The 23,639-nt window shown below is 46.9% G+C and overlaps 1 protein-coding gene and 1 long non-coding RNA gene across 17 annotated transcripts in view; one reads left to right on the forward strand and one right to left on the reverse strand.

The window, feature by feature from the left end:
- The window catches only part of CACNA1B (calcium voltage-gated channel subunit alpha1 B), a 281,607-nt gene that overhangs the window by 33,850 nt on the left and 224,118 nt on the right, over nucleotides 1-23,639 (reverse strand). For all 16 annotated transcript variants that reach the window (XM_066980520.1, XM_066980519.1, XM_066980518.1 and 13 more), the window contains 10 exons: nucleotides 21,080-21,176; nucleotides 18,953-19,113; nucleotides 17,636-17,773; nucleotides 16,551-16,752; nucleotides 14,823-14,987; nucleotides 13,979-14,089; nucleotides 13,742-13,825; nucleotides 3,565-3,681; nucleotides 1,744-1,809; nucleotides 1,012-1,103 (listed from right to left, as the gene is read on the reverse strand). In XM_066980520.1, coding sequence (XP_066836621.1) covers nucleotides 1,012-1,103; nucleotides 1,744-1,809; nucleotides 3,565-3,681; nucleotides 13,742-13,825; nucleotides 13,979-14,089; nucleotides 14,823-14,987; nucleotides 16,551-16,752; nucleotides 17,636-17,773; nucleotides 18,953-19,113; nucleotides 21,080-21,176 — 1,233 coding nt within the window. The remainder of the gene's footprint in view (nucleotides 1-1,011; nucleotides 1,104-1,743; nucleotides 1,810-3,564; nucleotides 3,682-13,741; nucleotides 13,826-13,978; nucleotides 14,090-14,822; nucleotides 14,988-16,550; nucleotides 16,753-17,635; nucleotides 17,774-18,952; nucleotides 19,114-21,079; nucleotides 21,177-23,639) is intronic.
- LOC136786678 (uncharacterized) lies at nucleotides 21,198-23,420 on the forward strand. The gene is made up of 3 exons (XR_010826014.1): nucleotides 21,198-21,615; nucleotides 22,245-22,286; nucleotides 23,221-23,420. It is a non-coding gene; the product is annotated as an uncharacterized lncRNA (long non-coding RNA).

A 23,639-nucleotide genomic window follows, 5' to 3' on the forward strand; every position in this document is an offset into this window, starting at 1 on the left:
CCATTGCTCTTGTCAGGAGATGCAGAAATACTGCATTGGTCTGCTTGGTCACAGGGCTTTGGGTCCAGGTTTCATGACAATCTCCTGGGTTTTCTTCCTCATTTCTGGTCTCCCGCTCATTTTGGGTGTGAGAACTGAAGTGACAGGTAGGTGAACCCCAAGCAAATCCTAATATTCACCCTCTATTGTGTGGCAAAAAATAGCCAAAAGGAAAACCTTGGCAGGCCCAGAGGGTCTGCCCTCAAAATAAACCAACCCCTGCAGTGCGCATGCATGGATCGGAGGCTGAGGGATCCCTATGTTTGCTTACTCTGGCTTTTCACAGAACCTCAGATTTTCTCCCAGTGTTTCTGCACCCCGCTCAGAGGTTAGGGCTGTCCTACAGCTCTGTGAAAAGCCCAACCCATTGCAGCATTGCTTACAACCACGCAGAGTGGGTGCAAAGCTGTTCATTCTCATATTGAAACTTCAGCTCCCAAAAAACCCTCGCAAACACCCAGAATTTGGCCCCACTTTCAGAGATGACAAAATCCAACAAGCAGCAGCGCTGGGCAAAGACCCTGGGGTGCTGGTGCCTGGGATGACTTAGTGCTCAGTACAAACTGAAACAGCTCCCAGGCCACTCTGCATTACACAGCAGATTGTACCAGTGGCATTTAGTCCTTAAGCCCCGTTCCCTCGTGCAGAAACCTGCTCCCCGTCATGGTCTCGCTGCCTCCACCTGCTTGCTCCCACTGCGTGGCTCCGGAGAGGAACCAGAGGTTGAAGAATTATCTGGCCTTACTGAAATTCAGAGTTTTGTTTCAAGTGACTATTCTGAGCTGGAGGGGGCTAATTTCATTTCTGGAGATGCTGGTGTGTTCAATCTGATCGAAGAGCAAACCCTTAGCGTTAAGGATGAGGAAGCAGGCCTGGGTGCTTTACTTCAAATGCTGTGTACCCAGCTCCCAGCATATGGGAAAACAAAGACTTATTTACTGCTTGCATACAAGTATGTTGTACTCTACTTACCTGAACAGAAGCATCAAGGCTTGCAGGAAGGTACGGAAATTATTGTGCCGATTGATGGAGGTCTCGTCATCCAGCGCAATGTTTCCAAATACCTGCCACGGAGAGCAGAAGTGTTACAGGGCAAACACAGCCTCACGTAGACTCACATAGGAGTGGTCAGCAAAGATGGATCAGGTGGAGTTAGAAGCAACAACAGGAAAAGAATTTGCCCTGATTTGAGAGATCTGAACAGCTTGAATTGTTTCTGTGCTGAACAGGGAGGTAGAATTGTGTTGTGGAGATCAAATGGTGGAAAAAATCAGGATAACGTGCTTTGTCTTCGTGCAGACCCTTTCCAATGCTGCTGTTCAGCTCCAGCACAGGCCAAGAAAGCTTTCTTGTCTGTTTTCAGGAAGGAGAGGTGCCTGAGCAGCTCAGTGGCCACAGCCGTGTCCCCTGCTCTCGCCAACGGGCAGGGCCCAGCACCAGGTGCCTGCAGCCTGGATCAGGTCTGTGAGCTCTCCCCTTGTACACCCACAAATATTAGCACCAGGTTCAACACAGGACCTGACAGTAAGGGTAGGAAAAGGCACCCCCTTTTTTGCACTTGTAGTTAACCTGACACCAGGCAGGAAGAGCTTTTGTGCCTCCTCCTAAGGCAGGTATCGATGCTGCTGCAGAGGCAGTAACCCACCCCGACTCTGCGGGACAAAACCAGGCTACTTACGGTCAGTATCAGAGCCAAAATTTTACCTGCATGCCAATAATGGCATAGATGAAGAAGAGCATTGCAATGAGGAGACACACGTAAGGCAAGGCCTGTGGGAAAGGAGAGGAAGGTATTAATGACAGCAAATGCACGCTTTAGCTGGTAGCATTTAGTTCCTGGCAGCACTACATGCTGTGGCGTTCGTCCTCCAGGTGAAGGAGCTGGGAAGAGAAAAAGGAGCAATCCTGGCAGCTTTCAGCAGCCACAGCCCCAGAACCAGGCATTTATCAATTACAAACCAGCCTGGATTTTCCAAGAGCTCTGTACATATCCCTGCAGGCGGACAAGCAGTAACCAGGGAACGTACAATAAGAAGCTCTACAGCAGGCACTGTGGCTACTGGCAGGCACTAGTGCTTCCTATGCATAATTGCAGAGACAAACCTTAATTTTTAATGACCCTGCTATAAATTTAGTATGAGGAAATATATATATCCAAGGAACAAGCTCCTGCTCCGAATTAGGCACAGACTGCACCCCAAGAGCGCAAAAAGATTCCAAGTTTTCACAAGAAATCAGTGAGCAATACAACATAATTATATCGCACAAGCTGGGAGTAATAGCTACTTTGCACTCAGGCTAAATGAAGGAGTAATTAATGCCTCTTAATTAGCAATAGCTGGAAAGCTGAGAAGCCCCGACCATGGGAAACGTGGGGACAGGAGAAGGGTTATGCAGCCCGCAGCCAAGGGCCGATTGGTTTCTGCTAGGCACCTCTGCACAAGGATGAGAGCTCAGCTTGGAGGGTGGCCAGAGGACGGACAGACAGATCCTGCCACAGACAGACAGTTGTATCCCCGTCGACCCAGCACCCACCAGGCTGGGTGCCTGTGCTGCAGCCCTGCCTTTGGGACACACCAGGTTCGTGTCCCCCCACTTTTGCAGGGGGACAGGGGAAGGCTGCAGCCCATGCCACGTGAGGTTTGTTTGTGCAAGGCGCCTCTGGAACAGCACATTTCAGATTGGCATCATTGCCAATGTGTTAACGACCTGGCACCTGCCCAAACCACTCAGAAACCAAGACCTGGCTAAGCCCCTTCTCTCAGGTCCCACCAAGACTACGCAGTCCAAGGACGCTCTCCTGGGTGGGAACATCCCAGACCCCACCTCTCAGCCTCTAGGGGAGGCTCTCTTGGCTGCAGCAAACCTCATTAGTTACAAGGTGAGAGCAGCAGCAATGTTTTCTCCCTCTGCCCTAAAGAAAAACATGGCCTAACGAATCTCATTGCTTCCGTCCTTTAAGGCACTGCATGCCCCCCAGTCCTTTCCCATTAGTTGCTTGAAGGTTGGGTTTCTCCTCTGTTAAATTCTACCAGGACTTGGATACACAAACAAATTACTCTGGGTTAACACGTCACCACGCTTTTACTAATTGACTCTGTCTCTTAACCTGCAGAAAAGTGAGGTAAGTTTTAAACCTAAACCTTGCACTTGCTGCAGGCAAACAGCAGGCATGAAGGCCCTCAATAGTCAGACTGTCCTCTTTTTTTGCTAATACCTGAATCCTGAGACTTTGCCCTACGGATTTTGTGATGGTTTCAAGGGCAACCTGAGTGTTATGAACTTGTTCTGGGTGCTTTCAGACTCATACTCCAAAAAGCTCAGCACCTGCAGCATTCAGGGGCTGCTCAGTGCAAATCAGCTGATGTAGGTGCAAAACAAGCGTTAGTGCAATTGCATGGCGGAGCTGCAGCGTGGCCAGTCCTTTGGCAGGGGGAAGCTCTTTGATGCTCAGTGGCTGATGCTGCAGAAGTGCAAACCATTTCCCCACGTCCCTTCCCTGTCTCCCCACAGCCCAACTCTCACCTTAAAGGACTGCACAAACGTCCAGAGCAAGATGCGGATAGTGTAACCCTGGCGGAGGAGCTTGATAAGTCTGGCTGCCCTGAAGAGCCGCAGGAAGCTGAGGTTGATGAAGTTGTCCTGCGGAAAGTAAAGGTTTTGTGTCCTTCAGAAATTAACGCGATGAGAAACCACAGCCCGCAAAAAAGAAATTAAAATTACCAGCTTCACGATCTAAGCAGCAAATCGGCCACCAGAAAACCTTCCAAAAGAAACATTCGTCAGTGCAGATCACTCCACATGCAGCAAGTATGAGAAAATCCCTCTCCACAAGAGCCCTCCCCTCTACTCCTGGGTCAGTGATAGAAAAGGAAATGGCCCTTCCACGCTGTCCATGGAGGTCTTGTTTGCTTTGAGTAAGGCAGATTTTCTCCCCTAAAGACTCAGGGAGAGGTAATGGTGCCATGTTATCATTTTTATAAAGAACGAGGTTGTTTTGAAGCCTTGGTCAGCTTGCTTTCTGCAATGAATTGAACTTAAGCCAAGACGGTTGTAACAGTCTGGATATGTAGCCTCTGCTATAACAAAGGAAGGCATTGTCCAGGGAAGCTTAAAACATCCTTGATAAAATAAGGATGTTTTCTAACCTGCAGATTTTAAGTATTTGTATACAACTTGTGACTGGACAGGCTTGTCAAGGAGAAATGGCACCAGCAAGACTTTGGGAGATGGATCACTGGTAGCAAATCGGTGGGGGAGGTCAAGTGTTCAGCAGGTGGATGCCTTAGGAACCCGCTGACTTTTTTCATTATTACTAAATATGCTTTCACAGGTGGATCAAATAACTGCTGGAGACAGGTTCTGATTTCCATTTGTGTGATTCTCCCCACCCCACACCCTGTTTTTTTTTCCTTCCTTTATGGAAAAGAGGTTGCTTGCCCCATTGAGCTAATCTAGAGAGGGTTCTTTCCAAAACAAAACATGCAAAAGCCAGATCCCTCTTGCCCTCCTGTTTTAAGGAGATGAAAAATATCCCCCTGTTCTGTACCTATTCCAATTCACCTATTTGTGACTCTCTGGTCACAGCCACTTGTTTGACTGAGTTAGCTAAAGAGAGAAAACGGCCCGCTTCAAACTGTCAAGCAGTGGAGGGGAAAATACAATCGTAAGGAGCTCATGTTGGCAAAGATGAGCAGAAGCAGTCTTTCTCTTGTATTATCATTTTACCAGAAGACACCCAGTCATGTTAACGTGACCCACATTTCTTGCTCATTTGGCTACAGAGCTCGTGCTGAATTTGGGGGGCTTGTTGGATCTATTCATTCCTTTAAATGCCAGCTCAGTTTTTGGGCCATTAGCATCGCATTCCACCAATCCCATCAAAGAGTTCAAGAAATCAGTCTCAGGCATGCACTTGGTTTCTCTCATGTTAAAAACGCAAGCAGCTCAGAGTTAGGCACAGACCGTATATCAGACTCAATCCTCAAATAAAGAGAAAAGAGAAAAGCATAGGTATGTTCCATGAAAGAGCAGACAACACGGAGCTCATTCAAGTCAGCAACAAAAAGCAGCTCTGGCAGGCAAAACACAAGCAAGGATTCCCCTGGGTTGGTCAAGGTCAGCGCTAAAAATCCAACACCTGTCTCTTAGCATCAGTTCTGTTTTATTTTTCACATTGGTTACCTTCCCTTCACTGGCTGAACTCACCTTAGCAGGTAAGGGCTGTACAAGAGCCAGGGGACAGAGCCTGAGCACGGCTGGAGAGCCGGGGAGCCACCGGGTGCCTGCTCTGGATCCTCCTGCCTGGGCTGCAGCGCAGGCAGCTGCACCCGGCGAGCAGCAGGGCTGCATCCAGCCCAGGGCAAAGGTTTAACTCAGAGCCCGTTGTAATCACGGGAATATCCCTGCAGGAGCTGGATCAGGTTTTACGTGACCCTGTTCACTGCACTACTGCAAGTCAGGCAAATTATTACCTTCAGAGCATCGCTCGAGCCACATCTTCCCCATGCCTAAGGCTCCTCCAAGGAGCATGCACACAGGCAGCATCTGCAGCATCCAGTTCTCTGTGTGTGAGCCTGCCTTACCTCCCTCTTCCACATTAATACAGCTTAGCAGCAAAACCTTCCTTTTACTCAGACTTTGCTACAATCTCATCATCCCATTTAGCATGACGCTCCATGTCTGATTTGGTCTGTGCTGGCTGCAAAGTCACACTTCGCACCAGCTGACCCTGCGCCACCTGGGGCTTTCTACAGGATAGCGGTGTGCGTGCGGGACGAGTGGGGGCTTCAAAGCCGTGCTTGTCTGCAGATTTCCACTCCCTTCGATTTGGATGGGCAAATTGTTTGTTTGTTTGTTTTCCCTCCCAGTTCCAACCCCTCCTTTTTTGGCTTATCCACTGCCATTTCCTAAAGGGCAGCAGAAGCCCCAGCTCTGTGAGGAATCCCTCGCAACCCAGGAAAATCCAGCATCACCCACGTGCGCAGAGCCCGCAGAGGACTGTTCTCTGCGCCGTTCGTCGTGAGGCAAAATTACACACGCTTGTGACGGGTGGGAGGGCTGGGCGTGCGTAACCCTCGGCACACTGCGTAGAAAACCCCTCCTTTGGCCACGCAGCTCTCCAGGCAGGTATCAGCATTGCATGCAGTTAAAGGGGAAACTCCACGTTGCGATATTTCTCGTGTATAGCAGAGTTTTGCATTGATTCTCCTTCCTTCCACCTAACCCTGTAATATGTGACATGCACATAGTCATCTTCTGGATCATCAGGGTCTTTGTTTCCAGGGTTTTATTTGCTTTTCTGTTGCACAGATGCTGAAAAAGCTGCCAGGTGCTCACAAGAGGCACGGTTGCTTTATGGTTTTGTGATCCACCTGAGGACTGGCAAACGGTTTGAAAGGCATTTCTCTCTGCCTCGTCACTATTTCCCTGTAAGAGGAGGTGGCTGGGGTCTGGTGCTGAGGGCACCCAGCTGCCCACAGACCCCATGGGGTTCCATGCAATGCGTCCCCAGAGCTCAGTGGAAGCAGGAGGGGAGGAGGGAAGGGGGAGAAGAGACATCACAGAGAAAGAACTGGCCTTGCCTGCTGTCCAGCCATGGACAGCCTGCTCTTTACCCTTTCTCAGGACATTTTTCATAGAAAAAAAGGCAGAAAATGCATGATGGATAGGGCATACAACCATTACCCAGATCTACTCCTCCTGCATCTACAACAGCAAAGTGTTTTCCTCCCCAGCACAGGAGCTGTGCCCACTGACCACAGGGATGCAGAATGAGCTCTGCCCTGCACGCCAGCAGCAAAGCACCAAGACTCAATGGATTTAGTGTTTTGGACTTTAAAACCTGAAATGAGCACTTGAGCTTTCCCTGGCACAGCTGGACGTGCTCTGGAGGATTCAGCGAAGGAGGTTACCCAACACCGCCACAAAACAATAACCCCAGCAGAAGCTGGGCTGCTCACCCTTACCTCTCATGGGTGCCCAGTTGCAAAACACAAAACAACCCGACATCTTGGAATGTCAGATTTCTGTCTTCAGCATGCCCAAAGTTGCAAAGATGCTGTAGAGGCATAAGAAGAGGGGTCCAACCAAGCCAAGAACAGGAGTGCTCAGGGTGCTTTGGCCGTTCTTCTGGCAAGAATTAACCTATGCTGCTAAGGAACTACCACTGAGGAAAAGGTATTTAAGCACATGAACTACCTTTGATGAGTAGTCCAATTTAAACATCTGTGACACTGCCAGTACCGCAGAAGAGCCACTGAATCTTGCTATGCAAGCTTTGTCCTGGCTTCCTTTGAAGCCTGGGGAAATCCCTTCCTGATTTTCAGAGGCTGAATATTTTTACCTCGCCTGCCTGCGACTCTACCATTACAGCTGTATCAGGTCCTTTCATCCACAGCCAGAAAGACTGGAAAGGTGGTTTTATAAATCCGTAACGCTGAGATCTCTCCCCATTCCCCACCAACTTTTAACTTCAATACTTCTGCTGCAGTTATTGGTGGCTCCCATCAGCAGCAGCAGCAGAAGGAAGAAGGCAGCTCGGTGCCCCCAGAATCTAACTCATGGGTCTTGGACACCAAGCGATGGAAGGAGCCTTGGACCTGGGCATATGGCCCCAGAGACCACAACCCTAACAATCACAGGATAAACACTTAAACTCGCAACACTAACAGCAACAAGGCCAAAATTTAGGCAAATGAAGATAAGCTCATTTTTCCACTATTCACATGAGCAGCCGATGCCAGAGCACTTCTCTGTGCTTTCTAGACCCGGGGTGCCCAAAGATGAATTACCCTCAGCTCCCACACACCGCCGTGGTTCCAGCCACTGCAGCACCCACAGGGGGCTCACTGCTTTGATCGCATGGAGCAAACCTCTAACTTACACATCCTCATTTCCTTCTTTGCTGTTTCCTAGCAGAAAGTTTCCTCCTCGACCCGCTGTTAGGCAAGCATGGAGGTTATCTGCAGGCTCTCACAAAGCCCCACATTGATTTGTTTCTGAACAGCAACTGTGCAAGAGAAAGTCCAGACGTTAAGTTAGAATAGATCCAAGAGCTTTGGTCAGGTGACCAAGCATTTTTTGATAAGCTCATGGTCTCATTCGTGTTACTATTAATCATAGCTAGGACAACTTGGAATGGAATCTTTTTTGATTACATTTTTCCTTATTCATCCTTTTTTGCTTAATTTTTGATTTTCAAAGACCAGTGTTTCCAAAGACACCTTTGGAATTAGGCATTCAAATTCACATTGGGATCTGGTTCCCAGTTCTCAGCCCTATTCATAGTGTGGTTTCTGCATTTTACTTGAGGTATTTGCTTTTGCATCCAGGGACTCTGTGTCCATTATGGTGGCAAAATACTTCCATATCTTGGTATGCCACAGTTTTCAAAGTTGAATAAAAAGAATCTTTCCTATGACTTCTCTTTTGATTTGAGGGAAGCAAGTCCGTAACGGCTTTAATGTTTTCTTTTTTTCTTTTTTGCCTTACAAGAACCATGGGCTTGAAATACAAAGACAGTCCTCCTAAATGTTCTGCTTCCCTCTCCAGAAAACTCAACACATCTCATCATAAAAGGAAAACAAAACCAGTTTCTGAGAACTGAATTTGGTGCCACCACTTACAAAAGGAAGGGTTTCCCATCCAGGTCATCCAGAAGCATCCTTCCTTCTTATTCAATTTTCCACGAAAATAAAGCAAGTGTCAGTCTCCCCTTTATCAGTGTCGGGTGTAACAAACAGCGGAGAACAGGCTATTGGTAACTGCATTTGCCTCACGTCACCAATTAGCCAAGGGGAAGAAGATGCAGAACAGAAGCCAGTTTTGAGGCACGCTGCAGTGAGGCTTTTTCACCAGTGCAATCGGAAATCTCATCAAAACAAATTAAATTAAAGAAAAACGAGAGAAAATAAAAGCAGAGAATTTAAATAATTGTTTAAATTCAATGAAACCAACCGTGTCCTATATGTGATGTTTTCATGGATGGATATTTGCAAGATTATTTACAAATTTATTTTTTTGAGCAGCAGGTGCACAACATACAGACGGAGACATGGTTTTCGCATTGTATGTTGATTGGATGGCGTGATTCAGCAGGTAGATAAGGAAAATAAAGAACAAAACAGGAAACAAAAGAGAAAATGAGTAATCAGGACAAGCAAAAAAGGAAACTCTGAAAATTTCACTGGAAAAGAACTGTTGGGCTTTTGGGGGTGTTATTTTTATGATAATTATATAAATTAAAGAATGCTTCAAACCAAAACAGGTTCTGAGATCCTAAAGGTAACACAGACAGTGCAGTTGTTATTTGCATTTCTTTTTGTAATGCAAATTGGGAGACAATTCACAAACACTTCTCAGGATGTTTTTTTTTTTTTGTATTTCCAGGCACAGAAATAGATGTCAGTTTGCCATACACCCATTCGGCCTCCTGAGGCCGGCTGGAGGAGCAAGGACAGCTTCTCCTTCGTGCCACCTGTTTTACTATTTTACTCCAATTACCAAGAGGGTAAAAAAACTGACATGCATGTTTTTTGCCTAAGGAAATAAAAAAATATGTATATTCCACCGCATTCACAAAGTAAACTACATATGACATGACTACCAAATTAAAATAAAGCGATTAATCAACACATTTCTTTTCCTTTTATCTTTACTTTTCAGTGGTTCAAAGTACCGATGCAGCAAGGCTGGTGGAAGCCGAGACTCTCAAGATGAGACCGCCCAGGTGAGCAGACTCAGTTACCTTGGAGGACACTCACAGTTGGAAAACCATAAGTTAGTCATGCAGAAAAACAGTGCTCCTGCAACTATTTGCTAGCCTGACCTCAAAATCAAGCAAAATACATCCCTGGCCATGGAAGGGGTGTTGGACTATGTGATCTTTAAAGGCCTCTTCCAACCCAAACCATTCTGTGATGCATCCCCAGAAAGCATCCCATCACGACAAGCAGCAGGAGGGCTTCACGGTTTGTTTTGGGGATGGGTATCCGCAAATGCCATCAACATTGTGGCTATCACCTGGGCTTCTCTCCACCTGAGAAACCTTCCTGTATAAATGGGCAACGAGGGGGCTGAACACACAGGGGTGGGCCAACTGCCCCCAGGTGCCTGCCCAGCAGCTGTGGGCAGAGGAAGGCAAAGAGAGCAGAGGGCATCCTGCAGTGGGGACACAGCTCTGGGTCACGAGGGGCAAAGACCCGATCTCCTCTTTGGTTACTCCCAGCTCTGTCACACGGTGCAGAGAGCTGCTGCTCCCCTGCTCGTGCACCGAGCCCAGAGCCAGGCTAAGCATGGCTACGGCATTTGGTACAGAGCAAATGTCCACCCTCGGTTACTTTTCTCCTCTACCTGGAATGTGAAGGGCAAAAAGCAGCTGGGCAGAGTCAGTAGACGCATGCATAAAGACAGGGCATGATGCCTGCAAACAAAAAAATGCCTGCCCATCGGTCCTCGCCTCAGCCCTGGTGCTCTGCACGGCCTGGGCTGCCTGCAGACAGCTTCAACACTTCTATTTGTAATTGGTTCCAAATTGCAGAAGTGTTAAAGTGACTTAGGCACAGACCTGATTTAAAATAGCAGGTTTAAAATAGCAGATTTAAAATAACATAAAGTAACATCACTTGGCCTGTTCAGCCTGGAGAAGAGGAGGCTGAGGGGGGACCTCTTCGCAGCCTACAACTTCCTCGCGAGGGGGAGTGGAGAGGCAGGTGACCTATTCTCCGTTATCACCAGTGACAGGGCCCGCGGGAATGGTGTTAAGCTGAGGCAGGGGAAGTTTCGGCTGGACATCAGGAAGAGGTTCTTCACCGAAAGGGTGGTTGCACGCTGGAACAGGCTCCCCAGGGAAGTGGTCACTGCACCAAGCCTGTCTGAATTTAAGAAGAGATTGGACTGCGCACTTAGTCACGTGGACTAAACTTTGGGCAGACCCGTGCGGTGCCAGGAGTTGGACTTGATGATCCTTATGGGTCCCTTCCAACTCGGGATATTCTATGATTACAAAGGTGGTTGAAAATGTAAATCTATTACTTCACTTCCCAGACAGCAAAACAGTGCTGGTGTTTCCCAGGCAGCTCTGGGACCCTTGGGCTCCCCCGATGTGCCATGGGTCAGGACAGCGCACTCTGCCACCTCCTGTGGACCCAACAAAACAGAACCAGAGCAGCGTGGCACCCTTCTGCCCATCTTCCACACAAGGTGCCACAAAGTGTCCTCAGGCCTCAGAGGGGGGTTGCACTAGCAGTGGAGAGCCTGCTACAAGATGACCTGCACCGCGAGGCTCTGGATGAAGCAAATGCTCTGTGATAGAGAGCCTGCAAGCTGCAATTATTTGCTGCTGTTAACAGTTGTGGTATCAACGCAGTCTTCAGGGCACTGCTGCAAATTCTCCCTTGAGTAGTGAAGCAGTGAGTCAATGCATCACCTTTAAGCCAAGTAAGCTACTTCCTAACGCCTCTTCGGCACGATGCGCACGATGTACTTGAACTCTCAGCCCATCGCCCCATCTGGAGGCTCAGAGATGGATGCAGGCAGCTTAAAAATAATACACCAGTGGCTGCAAAAGCCATCCAGCGTGAGTGTGCTGCTGCAAGCAGGCACAGGCTGGAGGGAGATCAGAGAAGTGCCATATGAAAGAAGTTTTGAAAAACAGCTCTAGCAAGTAGGCAGAGGGGACCTCTAGGCACTCTGCAGGGGAAAGCGCATGGGCAGGAGACACGGTGGCTGTGCAGAAATGCTGCAGAAAGGGAAGATTTAGTGAAAATGCAGCTCAAATTGGTCTGTGGATTGAGAGACAGAACCAAGAGGTAAGGAGCTGGAGTGGCAATGGGCAACACATGGGTTTGATATGAAAGAGATGTCTGTGAGCAACTTTGTGCTGGATGCACTGCCAGAGCAGGCTGAACTCCAGCAGGCAGTCCTCCCTGAGGTTTGGCTTGATGGATCTAGTTAGTCAAACCAAAATATTCTCAATTATTATCTGGAAGGATAAAAGAAAAGTGTATAGATGCTTGGGAGCTTAGCTCTAATGGATTTTGCTGCCTGTTTTAGAAAGAATTCATGCTGCTCTCCAAAGGCATCCCTGCACTGCTGCACTATCTGATGCTGGACGCCAGAGGAACCAGTGCAGAGCAGAGGTTAATGCAGCTGCTCCTGCACCATCAGGGCTGCTGCACCAGTGACCCCCAGGTGGGTCTCTGGGAGCACATTTAGCCTCAGCTCAAAGACCAGGAGAAGGTGAGGAGCCTCTAACTATGCACTAACTCTTACCCTTTCTCTTCCTGAAGGAGCATTTACCAGACCTGGAGACCACAGGCTCCCATAACGACTGCGAGTTCACTGTGCTGGTAACACTGGCAGAAGGATGGTTTGAAAAGAAGTGTCGGTCTGTGTTTGTGGCTGACTTGCAAACATTTCCACAGATTTTCAAACCAAGGCAAAGGTTTGAGTGCCTAAACCTGGCAAGAAATCATGTCCCAAGGCAGACAGAATGGAGGCAAACATCCAGTACCTGCCACAGCACAACAAATCTCCTGATGCACACGGAGGTGGTAGCCAGACCTTGTGCTTGAGCTGAGTGACTCTACCCTGGCTGTAGGCTGTGTACTACGAGCAAAAGGCAATGCAAACTCTGCAAGATTCATCAACTGTTAAACACCATTTGCATGGGGAGTAAAAGTTGGCTTTTTCTGTATTTTTTTGTACCAAGGAGGTTAGATGATAATGTATTTTGTTAGCAGCTGCAATATGGTCTTCAGCACCAGCTGAATGTCCTGTAAAGAAGTCTGGGGAACACAGTGCTTAGCACACATAAAACAGGTCTATAAGCAAATCCTGAGGACTGAGAAGAAAAAATTATGGTAAAGTTCAAATCCATTACATACAGATACAGCATTATCAGCTAAAACATGCATTGGGAAAGGAAAGGAGCACATTCTAAAATTGGATAATTTCAGGCTCGAGTCATTTGCTGCCCTTATGGAAAAATCCTCTAGAATTTAATGGTACATTTGTGCACTTAATGTAATCTCCAGGAATCATTAGCAGGGAGAGAGCAGACTTGGGAAGGGTGGCCAATGAATCCTGTGGTATAGTTATGTTTTGTTTTTATTTAATTAATAATTGCCCTGCAAAACTTTTGTGCACAGAACAGAAACTGTGTTCCCCCAGTGCAGACTGCACAGGCTGGTGAGTTTCTGGTTGGTTTTATGTTCCCATTCTCTCTTCTCTTATCACCTTTGCCCTGTCCCATAATCAAGATGAGCTGGGAGTGACAGACGAGATGCTGGTGTGCGTGTGTGCCCTGCGAAGCACTGCACGCTACAAGCCAGCAGTCTTCATGAGATTCCTTTTAATATTGTCCCTCTCTTACGTTCAACAGGATTTTTCCATTAATAAGCAAAAAATGGCTCGGGGTCAGAGCCTTTTCCTGAACGAGAAATAGAGCCTGCTTCCTGGCAGAGTCACCAGCACTGTTGTTCTCATCAGAGCTTTTGGCACGAAAGGCTTTGGGGCAGCCAGCAGTGCTCATCTCTGTGGAAAGAGCAGAGCTGATGGAAGCAGGCTGCCAGGTCACCCAGGGACCCTGTCACACCGGGGGTCCCTGAGGCAGCTCTAGGGCTGGTGGGGAAAAGGTGCAATGTCTCGACAGGGTACAGCTTTGTTGGTAAATGAAGCAAATTGAGCAAACTGTACTTACCGCAATCTCTGTTACTAAAATATCAGTAATACTTCCCAACACTGTTACAAAATCAAAGACATTCCAGGCATCTCGGAAATAATTCTGCCAAATGAGAACACAAAGGGGATAGAGGGGTCCAGGGGTTATCATCTCTTTGCAAGACAGTTTTTTTTGTTTGCTTGTTTTTAAATGTGCATCATGAAATAGAAGCATTTCACGTAGAAACAGTTGAAAATAAACGAGGAAGGAACATACCAGCACACCAAAGGCAATGATCTTCAGCACACATTCCATTGAAAACATGGACGTAAACACAATATTCAGGCATTTCAACATTTCTTCATACGCTTCTGGAGCATCATAGAACTAAACCAGGATGGAAGAAAGGATGTTACTGAAAGATCCCTTATGATGGCAGAGTAAAACCTTCCTGTCTGTCTCTGCAAGATCTCTGCCCATTCTAGTGTCTTGCTTTAAGCAAGACTTTGGGTAGGAACATGGGTATGCATGCCATGCCAGAATCACAGCATTGCCTACAGCTGGGGCTACCCCCCGGACTGGGGCCCTGCTGCTGTGTACATCTCCATGCAAGCACGTCATGGACCAGCGGGGAGGAAGGACATTTTCCAAAACCAGAAAACAAGTGCACAACTGTATTTAATTTCAGCAAACCCTACGAAGATGGTGACCACTTGGTTGTGAAATACTCTACGCTAGACAAGGGTTAGGAGGGGAGATTATCCACGATAACCAGACACCTGCATCTTCAATCCTTCTAGGGACTGTGGATCTTGTCCCCAAAGCCTGGCACAAATTTGAGCAATCTCCCTGGCACGGCCGGATTTAGAGCACCCCAGGGAGTGAACCCGCTCTGTGCAGGAAGCACGGGCTGAGCCCAATTCCCACTCACAGTGTCTGATCACAACCAAACTACCTCCCAGGGACAGAGGAAATTCCACATGGCCTCTAAAACCAACATGAAGGAGATCAGAAGTGGCGATGTTCCTGCCGAACCCCCCAGCCGAGAGCACAAAACCTCCACAGCAAACACCATATTTTTTAGCCCGAAATTGCAAAGATTCAGTAACAGCCCACTAACCTTCATCATGAGAACAATAGTATTGAGTGCAATCATGACCATGATAAAGTACTCAAAGGGAGGGGACACCACAAATTTCCACATCTTGTACTGAAAAGATTGCTTGTTCTGAGGCATGTAGCGGGTCAGTGGCTTGGCACTTATGGCGAAGTCTATGCAGGCCCTCTACAAAACAGAAATGGGATGAAAAGAATACAAAAAAGGGCTGACAGTCTCCATCAGTCAGGATATTTCTGGGAGTGGAGGATGTAGCAGAGGATGGCGTTTCTAAGCCTTTCCGACACTCAATTCAAATACTGAGTACTACTGTGAAATGCAGCACACCAGCCCCAAACTGTGATCAATCCTGGACACTCATGGGAATCCCAAACCCCGCAGTGCTCCTGTAGCCTCCTGCAACCCCTGTTCATCACCCGGTGGGTACCAATCCCCTCCTGCTTAAGGAAATAAGCTTTAAATTCATGGGCTTGCTTAAGAAAACACTTTGCCAATTCCTTCTGACACAGAATTCCAGAAACCAGAGGATTGGTGAAGATGCTATCTGTGTTAAAAACAAAAGTATTGTGAAGCTCAGTTGCGTCCTCACACACAGCAAAACCTCTCCACCTATTAACTTCTATGAAACGTGAACTGAACTCAACCAATAAATCACCCAAAAAGTATTACTGGTTGTACTCTCAAAGACACCCTTAGTTGGCAATTTCTGTTCACATTTTTATAAGTAGAAAAGTGCTTTAAAATTTATTTTTACCCACAAGAAGTTTTGATTCTGGAACATTTTCTCATCTTGGATTGAGATAAAAATTCAAAATCTCAAATTTTATCATACTGCAAATCTCAAGAAGAATACTTTCTGCCCAGTTGAAAAAAATGTGGGTAAATCATCTCAAAATACTCTACTTTATTTTGGACTTTTTGTTCAAACAGACAAACAATTGAAACACTCAGTAACTGATTAAAAGTCAACTCTTTTAATCAAAAATCAAGCTCCAGTTTCAAAATGAACGAGATTTTTTCTGCACAACAGGTAGTTGAAGCCCAGTGACCCCAGACAAAGGATTTTGCAAATGCTAAAATTTTGCCTGGGTTCTTGAGGAAACTGGATACGTCTGTGGAAGAACGACAGACAGATGCTGCTAACTACAGAGATACCACGTCCAATTCAGGATGTTCCTAAGCTGAAAATGGTTGCATTTTCTACGATGTTAAACGAAAGCATTGTGCGTACTTGCCCTGTTCTTATGCTCTTCCCAAGGAATCTCCTTTTGGCTGCTGGCAGGAGGACGCTGTCTCAGCCAGGCAAAAAAAAAGCCTGGTGAGAGCAGCTTTCCACTGGGGAGCAGCAGCAACTGCATTTCACTTCGATTTCTGACGAGCAGCCCCTCTCTCACCAAGCACTTCTGCCTCCTTTTGCAGATGCATGCTTGAGCTAACACGCAACGCTATCTCCACTTGGAAGTGGAGATGTGATCCAGAGGGATATGGGCACTGCTTAGCTCAAGTGCAGCAGCTGGGGGCTTGCCCTGGTTTTGTTTTAATGCAAAACATGAAAATCTCCAAGAGCCTTGGTGCCTATTCTCTAGGCCCTACATTCAGCACATCACACCACATGTTCTGAAGCCCTCCCTGCTGCAGGAGGGACGAGGAGTGAACTCCCTTTGGTATGAAGGTGCTCTGGACCCCCAGGTGCTAACACCCACAGTGGCTGAATTCGTAAGACGTGGGTACCTCGTTTTTCTCTAGGCTGCATTCTGACATCACTTTATCTCCTTGCTCTTGGAAGGTGATGATGATTAACGCCACAAAGATGTTCACAAAGAAAAAAGGGAAGACAACAAAATACACCACGTAAAAGATAGACATTTCCATTCGGTAGCCAGGGCTGGGACCCTGTTCCTCGTAGGTAGCATCCACTGAATGCTTCAATACACTGCAAGCAAGCGCAGAGAGAGAAGAAATGTCAGTGGAATCAGTGAGAAGCACCAATGACACCCCTACAGTTGCTTGCTGGCCTTCACTCGCACGGAGGGTTTTCCCACATATGCTCAGGTCAAATTCATTCCCATCTTAGTGGCTGGGAAGAAGTTTTCCTTGAGGATATTTTAGGGAAACCTCTGTTTTCACCATTCTGATGAATGATTGCCATCTGCTATGTACAGATCCACATATCCAAGTGAGGGGGAGAGGATACCGTCAGATCTGGCTTCTCTTCTGCTCTGGTCAATATGAATAAAATACGGGTGGGAAAAGAAAGGTACTGATGATCTCTTGAGTATCCAGGGGAACAGTGAGGGTTTGGAAAGGACATGCTGATGCTCTAAGTTTTATTCTCTATTTTATTAAATAACTGAATATGGAAGACAAGGAAGTCCTGCCATGTAGACACCCCAACCATGAACTGCAGTCCCAGCAGAAACGTCTGCCAAAATAGAGTCATATGCTGAACAGCCTGGAGGCTCAAATACCCAGTATACTTTCAGCATAGGTCACAATACTTTTCCCCTTAATTTTCTTATATTTCCATTACAAATTTTACACTCAAGAAAGGTGCGCAAGACCAGGAGACAGGAGCAAGCAGGCTAGTCAGCACTGAAACCCTCCTCGGCATCAGTGTGCAGACTCAGAGGAGCACCAAGAAAAAGGCAGAATGCTGCCCACTGACTCACCCATGAATGACAGAAGGGGAAGTTAAAGCTTGGCTGATAAAACTGTTCCTATTCCACAGGTCACCTGCCCTTGACATGTCCCTCAGCATGGAAAGCTGCTGCTACCCCCACCCGAGACATCTGACCCCGCCAGCCCCACGTACTCACGTTGGCCACCCTTCTCCCGTGGAGACGGTGAAAAGCGTCAGCAGAGCCCACAGCACGTTGTCGTAGTGGAACTCGTACTTTTTCCATTCCCTGGGCTGTGCCTCCACCTCATTTTTTTCATAGTCAAGGTACTGGCCCCTAGGAACAAGAGATTCAGACCAAACGGGAGAATTTCAGACCAAATGGGAGACCAAATGGGGAGAATACCCCAGTACAGCAGGGTCTGACCACGCACAGCCCCTAGGTTTGTAGATTCATCAAATGGTTTGGGTTGGAAGGGACCTTGAATACCGTCTGGTTCCGAGCACATCCCACCAGGCCAGGCTGCCCAAAGATAGGGAACACAAGCAAAGTCTAGGGGAGCCTCAGGACCTGGGCCTGACGTTTAGAAATTAAATAAATGTCATCAAGACATTCATTTGCTGGACAAAGCTGACAGCTAATGGCATGCTGGCCCCAAGCTGTCTGACCTTACAGAAAACTCTGCTGTTTGATGGGGAGCGGCCTCTGGTTCCTACTTGAAGGCTGTATCTAACTTCAGAGTTGGTCCTGCTTTGAGAGACAGGAGCTTGGACCTGGTATCTGGAGAGTTCTTCACCACCCTAAGTTATTCTATAATTTCACACTTTTCTGCAATGCATCTGCTCTGTTGCAAGGCAGAGCTGCAGTGAGAGCAGGCGTGCTGCTGCCCCACGCTGCAGGGACACCAAGGGGAGATGGCTGGACGGACGGACAGGCAGCCCCAGGCAGTGCTGAGGATGCAGTTTGGGTGCCAAGGAAAAAGGCAAGCGAGGAAGACGCCCGCTGCGGGGAGCAGCACACCTCCACAGTCTGCTGCCAAGGACAAAGCATGATAGGGCTCTTAAGATATTCAAATGCAGTCCTTTTTTCTAGCTAATTAGGAGTTCTTTAACTTCCTACTGACTCACTTTTGATTATTTATTCATTCTGTTTTCTTAATTTGCACAAGCTGTGAGAATCCAGGCAGCAGGTAGAAAGAAGAGTCACGCCACCTGTCCCAAGGTGTTCTTTACCTTGAATTCACACCCAGCCCTTGCTGGGAGGAGCTTTCTCCCCTGTATTGTTCAGCATTTGAGCAATCATTTACTAGATCACCACCGCCAGGAACGGTGAAGGTATTAAAACAACAAAAGGGAAAAATCACCTCTCCGGTAAATGTGCCGAAGCAGTGCTCTTACAGGAGCCTCGCCACACTCGGCAGATACCCAATTGCTTGGGTAGTAGCTTGGGGACAGCCCGGAGCTACTGGTGCCCGAGGAACCTCAGGCTCCTCCTGCAGCCCCTGCCCAGCCATACCTGCAGTCCTTCTCCAGCTCCTTCGACTCATCAGTGCAGTAGAAGAATCTGCCTTTGAAGAGCTGCACAGCAATGACGGCAAAAATGAACATGAAGAGCATGTAGACTATGAGGATGTTGAGGACATTCTTCAGGGAATTCACCACGCAGTCAAAGACGGCCTGAGGATGGGAACAAGGTTACGGGGCTGTGAGGAAGGCAGAGGGCATTACCCTGGCACCTAGCATCTACCTGCACGTGGGAGTAGTTACCCAACACGTAACCCATGTGTGGTGTCATTGACTTGCACGTTTGGTGCACGCTCGCTGTGGGAAATAATTCTGGCTTCCTACAGCTCCTGCTTTCTTGGTGGGTTTGGTGTGCCATCGAATTCTCTGGTGCTGCCCGTAAAATTCATCAAGACAGAAATATTAGTCCTAAGCAAATATTCCCATGGCCAATTATGAAATGAAAAATTTACTTGTGTTTAATTTATTCACAGTGAATAGGGAAAAACCTCATCAAATATGTTCCTCATTGACTGTTATTTGAACTGTTTGAATAATAAGAAAAATACACCAGATGCAAAACAATCAAATGCTTTGAACAATATATTTCTTTCTAATGAAGTGTCTACCAAAATCAAGTGTGAATAATCTAGTCAGCATATGTCACTTCTGAACTCCTCACGAATAACTTCTCAAATACATTTATTATTTAGTTATTAGTCACTGATTCACTGTTACAAGTAATTTGCAGTTTAATTTTAGTCTGCGAAGTCTGTCATAATAATAGAAATGGAGCTGCGTTATTGCCTGAGCACGAGGTTTGTACAATAGAGTTTCTGTTTCTCTGAATGGCAGTGAATAATTCCCAGAATTACACTCCTGATGCAACCCAGAAACCCAAAATTAAAACACTGGAAGCATCTCTAATCACCCTATTAATCTTGCTGATTGTTGCATACAAGATCATATCCAGGAAAAAAAAAAAAAAACAAGAAAGTATTTTGAACACAAACCATGTGAATATGACTTCTGCTTCATAGAGATTTCTGAATTCTTTAGAAATGGTAAAATTACTCTGTAAAATGACTTGAAAATAAGGAAGGCGTTCAATAAAAAGCAAACGTTGTGTTCTGCAGTAATGCAGAGCTGCTGTCGACTGTTGCACAACCCAAGAACTGTGCATTTCAGATTTCTAAACAAATAAAGACCATTTTCTACATTGTTCAACATTACTCTTCCTTATCTTGTGAGGTAAATTTAGTACGCATAAAAATGCATGAAATGAAAATTAGTTAGGCATGAATTGCGGGTAAGGACAAAGGCAAATCTGTATAATAAGTAACCCTGATTTTTACGTAGCATTATGTGAAAAGAAGAATTGTCAGACATTGCTTCACCACTGCACAAGCACCCTTTGCTTCTCCCCTATCTCCCACAGAAAAGAGCCTGAAAGCACTGCTGACACATGAAGACATTCTATAGCAGATATTCCAGAGCTCCAAAACTCAGAAATGATTAAATTTTGTAACTCCTTCCACCCTCTGCTTCCAGGGCTGGCTCTATCTCAAAGCGTTCCTGAAATGGTGCTGAATAAGTAACCACAGGCCATTACATTTATTTTACTTTGTAACTTAGTATTCTAGAGATGAAAGGGTACTCCTATAAGCCCCCGCACTATATATTCTTTAATAGAAAAGATGAGCAGATTAAAACTCCTCATACAGCAATGACATTTCTCCTTAGACAGGCTGTGGAAAATCTTGCAATATTCATATTAAGCTCTCTAGTGAAAGTCAAAGACTCCAAAGCCTATTTTTTCATGTATCATTTGTAGGAGCATCACACGTACAAACTGTAATTTAATTTATTTGCTTTTTTTTCTTTCTTTCTTTTTTGGGAACTTTGATTTCTTAATGTGGATCTGCAATAATTCATAAAATTGCATACAATGTTTGCAAAAGAAACAAGTGTTTGACATTTGCTAAACATCTGCACGGCTATTTTTACAAATCTGGCAAAGAGATTAATTGCAACAAAATAAAAGGAACAAAAATAACTTGGATGAAGTTTACTCCATCAGCTTCCACTTGGATCAGTTGCAAACCTCCAGAGAAAGAAATATTTGAGGTTATTCTCTAACCTTTAGTTTTGGCAGCCGTTTAATGGTCTTCAGTGGTCTCAGGACCCGCAGAACTCGCAGCGACTTGATCGTGTTGATGTCCTTGCCTTTGGTTCCTCTGCAAGGGATAGAGGGCACAAGAAAACAGAGGGAATAGTTTAGTCCTCAGGCCATGAACAAAAACACCTGGAGAGAACCAGTTTTCTCACAGGTGCGGGGTGCCAGCCTCACCACAGATGCCGAGTACTAGCCAGGACCGCAGATGAACTCCCACCTGGGACACGTTCGCCACCACGCAGAAGGGATGCTTGGGCAGGACACAGACCTTGCCCTGCTGAGCCCCCGGGGCTCTCCAGCCATGACTCATTTCCCTGAGTGTCCCCAGGGAACCGGAGGCCTCTTTACCCCCCCAGGCAAGAGCCACGGCCGGGGCAGCCGCACACACGGGCTGAAGGCACTGGGAGAGGAGGCTCAGCGCGTCCACCCCAGCCGCGGGCAGGAGAAGGGAGAAGGTCACACGTGGCACTCGTCCTGCCCCAGGCACCTCGGTGAGACAGGTGAGACATGTTTCTCTGTGCTTCTTGCACTTCTCTGGCAGGGAAGTGGTGTCTGGACAAGCAGGCAGTGACCGGAGGGAACCGGAGCCCTTGGGAGAGGGGCAGCGCTCTGTGTGCCCATACCCTCATCCTCAGGTCTCTTTTGGAAGACATGCTACCAAACCCATGCTGGACCATGTAATATGATGGCATATTACATGCCTGGAGCAGTGCTAGGACAACTTCCCACTTAGGCATGCAGATGCTGTAAGTCACGTTTTGTTTTTAGCTTTTGTGTGTGCAAGACATGAGGCCGTTCCTCTCATTTCCATTAAAAGGGTTTAGGGAAGGACAGAGTTCCTTTCCTCGTGCACTTCCAAAATAAACAAAAAAGAATTACTCCCCAACACACACCAAGACACAGTCACATCGTCTTCCAATCCAACAGCAAAACAATAGCATTCCCCTTCATTTAGTATGAAGTGAAAAATGGGATGGAAATCTTTAACAGCAATTTATTCATGACTGTAGACTGGGTCTGAGACTCTACTGGAGTAACACGGATGGGAATGGATAACACGTTGAGCAGATGTTGATATACCTATCCTACGCTCTTCGGTTTGCTAAATAACGTTTCTCTTCTCCAACAGGAAAGCAATAAAAACACAAACAACCCTAGAGACCCACACGAGGTATGTGCCAGGAGCAAGCTGCAAGCTCCCCCACCCCCTGTTAGCAGCCAGCCCTCTGCGCTGTGCTAAAGGAGAAGCACTGAGAGGGGGGGAAACGACCTGGTTTAATTCCTGACCGACCTCTTTGAGCCCTGGAACGTGGCTTTTTGTGATTTATCTGCTTCTAAAAGACTAACAACTCAATGCTAAGACTGTTTTAATCAGTACAAATACTGGACTGGAATCTGCAACCTACAAATATGCATTCCTGTCTCATGTCCAGACTCTTTTTCCAGTTATCAGTAACTGCTGTTGCCCTGAAATGCAATTGGAAGTGAGACACAGGGAGTTTTTGAGGGCCATAGGATACATCCCAATGACCTATATGTTGAACACAAGTTTCCTCGGCAGAATAGAAATGGAGCAGAGGAGGAGCAGAATGGACCTTTACCTCTCCTCCCCCTGCCTGGTCTTTCAGGGGTGCTTTAGGGCCATTTTCAGCAGCTGCAGATGGAAGGTGCCTGCTAGCGTGCCTGTAAGTGCAGCTGGTTGTGCTGATACAGAGTTACAGGACTGATTTAACTATGCAGAAGAACTACTATATATAGCAGAAGTGGAAACAGGTCAGCAGGGAGGAGACAGCACCTGGTCACCCAGCCCATAGCCATCACCTTGGCTGCTCCCTGTGCCCACGGAAGGCCAAGAAAATTGATCCGGGCACCCCGTGTGGTCCAAGACTTGGGGTTTTACTGGGTGAGGAAGGCAGAGCAGAAAGGCGTGAAGAAGTAGGGTCTGGGGGATGCAGGGGTGAGAGAAAAGCAAAGGTGAGAGGATTGAGGGATATGTGGTTGGGGTAGCAGGAGAAAAAAAAGGCATTAAGTAGAAGGGCAAGGGCACCTTGGCTCAGACATATAGTAAATTCTTGATCCTTTATGGCCACGTTTCTGTTTTGCAGATACCCTCACAGCCCGGATTAGCAGCACAGCCACTTGCAGGTAACCATTGAACTAATAAGCCTTGACAGTCTGCATCTGGTTCCAGGCAGACACACACAGTTTCTGCACTGTGTCTTCTAGTACTTGATTCCAGGAGGTCTAAAAACCTGTTTGCTATGCTGCCATGCATTTGTGTTAAAGAGCAATTGTACCAGTAAGGCCTTCTGGAGGTGGAGTTTGGGATGGGAAAAGAGATGCTTCTTGGCTCTGAAGGAGCCAGCTGAGGTCTTAGAGGGCTTGCCCCCAGCCTGGAGCAGTAACCTCTGTGGACTTAACAGTGCAGGAAGGTTAATCCGACCTTCTGGGGACTAGTGAATAGATGGAGCAGAGCAAATCCTGCTGTATGACAGAGGAAGCTGCTTTTCCCTTGCCCAGGGAG

This window comes from Anser cygnoides, chromosome 20 (assembly GCF_040182565.1).
Source record: "Anser cygnoides isolate HZ-2024a breed goose chromosome 20, Taihu_goose_T2T_genome, whole genome shotgun sequence".
Classification (NCBI taxonomy): domain Eukaryota; kingdom Metazoa; phylum Chordata; class Aves; order Anseriformes; family Anatidae; genus Anser; species Anser cygnoides.